The 2,206-nt window shown below is 43.2% G+C and overlaps 1 protein-coding gene across 1 annotated transcript; it reads left to right on the plus strand.

Annotated features, from left to right (window-relative positions):
- The first annotated feature begins 729 nt into the window (after positions 1-729).
- On the plus strand, positions 730-1,185 carry LOC137644213 (acrosomal protein SP-10-like). The gene has a single exon (XM_068377215.1). The coding sequence runs from the start codon at positions 730-732 to the stop codon at positions 1,183-1,185; it is 456 nt and encodes a 151-aa protein (XP_068233316.1).
- Positions 1,186-2,206: the final 1,021 nt, after the last annotated feature.

Genomic DNA, 2,206 nt, shown 5'->3' on the forward strand with positions numbered 1-2,206 from the left:
CTTATTCACTGGGCGGCACAGGTTCGAGCCCAGAAATAAGTACAGGGACGCAAATTGCCGGGACGAAATAGTCCGGGGACGCAATTGTCCGGGACACAACTGTCCGGGACACAACTGTCCGGGACGCAAATGTCCGGGACACAACTGTTCGGGACACAACTGTCCGGGACGCAATTGTCCGGAACTCAACTGTCCGGGACGCAATTGTCCGTAACACAACTGTCCGGGACGCAAATGTCCGGGACACAATTTTCCGGGACACAACTGTCCGGGACGCAATTGTCCGGGACACAACTGTCCGGGACGCAATTGTCCGTAACACAACTGTCCGGGACGCAAATGTCCGGGACACAATTTTCCGGGACACAACTGTCCGGGACGCAATTGTCCGGGACACAACTGTTCGGGACGCAAATGTCCGGGACACAACTTTCCGGGACACAACTGTCTGGGACGCAATTGTCCGGGACGCAATTGTCCGGGACACAACTGTCCGGGACACAATTATCAGGGAGACAACTGTCTGGGATGCAATTGTCCGGGACACAATTGTCCGGGACGCAAATGTCCGAGACACAACTCTCCGGGACACAACTGTCCGGGACGCAATTGTCCGGGACACAACTGTCCAGGACGCAAATGTCCGGGACGCAAAGGTCCGGGACACAACTGTCCGGGACGCAAATGTCCGGGACACAACTGTTCAGAACACAACTGTCCGGGACGCAAATGTCTGGGACACAACTGTCCGGGACGCAAATGTCCGGGACACAACAGTCTGGGACACAACTGTCTGGGACGCAAATGTCCGGGACACAACTGTCTGGGACGCAATTGTCCGGGACACAACTGTCCGGGATGCAAATGTCCGGGACACAGCTGTTCACAACACAACTGTCCGGGATGCAAACGTCCGGGACACAACTGTCTGGGACACAATGGTCCGGGGATGCAATTGTCCGGGACGCAACTGTCCGGGAAGCAAATGTCCGGGACATAACTGTCCGGGACACATCTGTACAGAACACAACTGTCCGGGATACAACTGTCCGGGACACAACTGTCCGGGACGCAAATGTCCGGGACACAACTGTTCAGAACACAACTGTCCGGGACGCAAATGTCTGGGACACAACTGTCCGGGACGCAAATGTCCGGGACACAACTGTCCTACCACCAATTTGAATGCTGCAATTATTTACGTGTTAAAAATAAAACAACGCTTTTGTATGTGTGCATATTAGCGCCAATCTTCTTGTTTCATAATTTACCATTCTTCCAACCAGTGATATTCCCATAATCCAGTTAGCATTCTCATCCCTGTTCTCCCAAGCTTTCTTTCCCCTTTTCGTATTAAAACCTAAGTTTCCGATCCATATACAAATATATCAATTCCCCTGGCGTACGTAATCGTGTGGGATTCTATATATCAAGAACTTTTTCCAAAAGTTTTAGTTTTATTTGGTCGTATATATTTTTTAATTTGTTGAGGAAACTACATACCAATTTTTTTTCTTTTTTTTGTAAGGATGCTGGAAGTAATGTTAAAAAATCTCAGAACATACAATATTTATATAATTTCAATAACAACATTAACAAAACAACAACAACAACAACAACAACAACAACAACAACAACAACAATAATAATAATAATAATAATAATAATAATAATAATAATAATAATAATTTTGATTATGATAATAATAATAATAATAATAATAATAATAATAATAATCTCGCTCTCTCCTTTAAGTTCTTAACTGAACTATCAATGTTTCCTATATTTGATATCACTACAGACACAGATAATAATTTATTTGTATAAACAAATTTAATGTACTTACAAGTACTAAAATAATTCATATTTCTATAAATGGAGTAATGGGCAATTAATTATAAATCTAAGTTTAATATCTTTTAATCTTCAAAATTTTACCTTTTTAGCCAGAATATTCTCTATTTCACATATAGGCTTACGGCTTCTTCTTCTTCTTCTTCTTCTTCTTCTTCACAGATTATCCAATTTTTCTGATTATTTTTGACGTACGTCAAGTGTGGTAATGCCACTTAAGTGATTAGCTGTAATTAATATGGCGGTTCACGGCAACTCACTATCACCGTTGACAGGTGCTGCCATCTTTCGGTAGGGAGCGTAGCATAATAATCACTGTATTGGTCCCCTTATTAGTTTATCTGTTAATGTC

Source organism: Palaemon carinicauda, chromosome 7 (assembly GCF_036898095.1).
Source record: "Palaemon carinicauda isolate YSFRI2023 chromosome 7, ASM3689809v2, whole genome shotgun sequence".
Classification (NCBI taxonomy): Eukaryota; Metazoa; Arthropoda; class Malacostraca; order Decapoda; family Palaemonidae; genus Palaemon; species Palaemon carinicauda.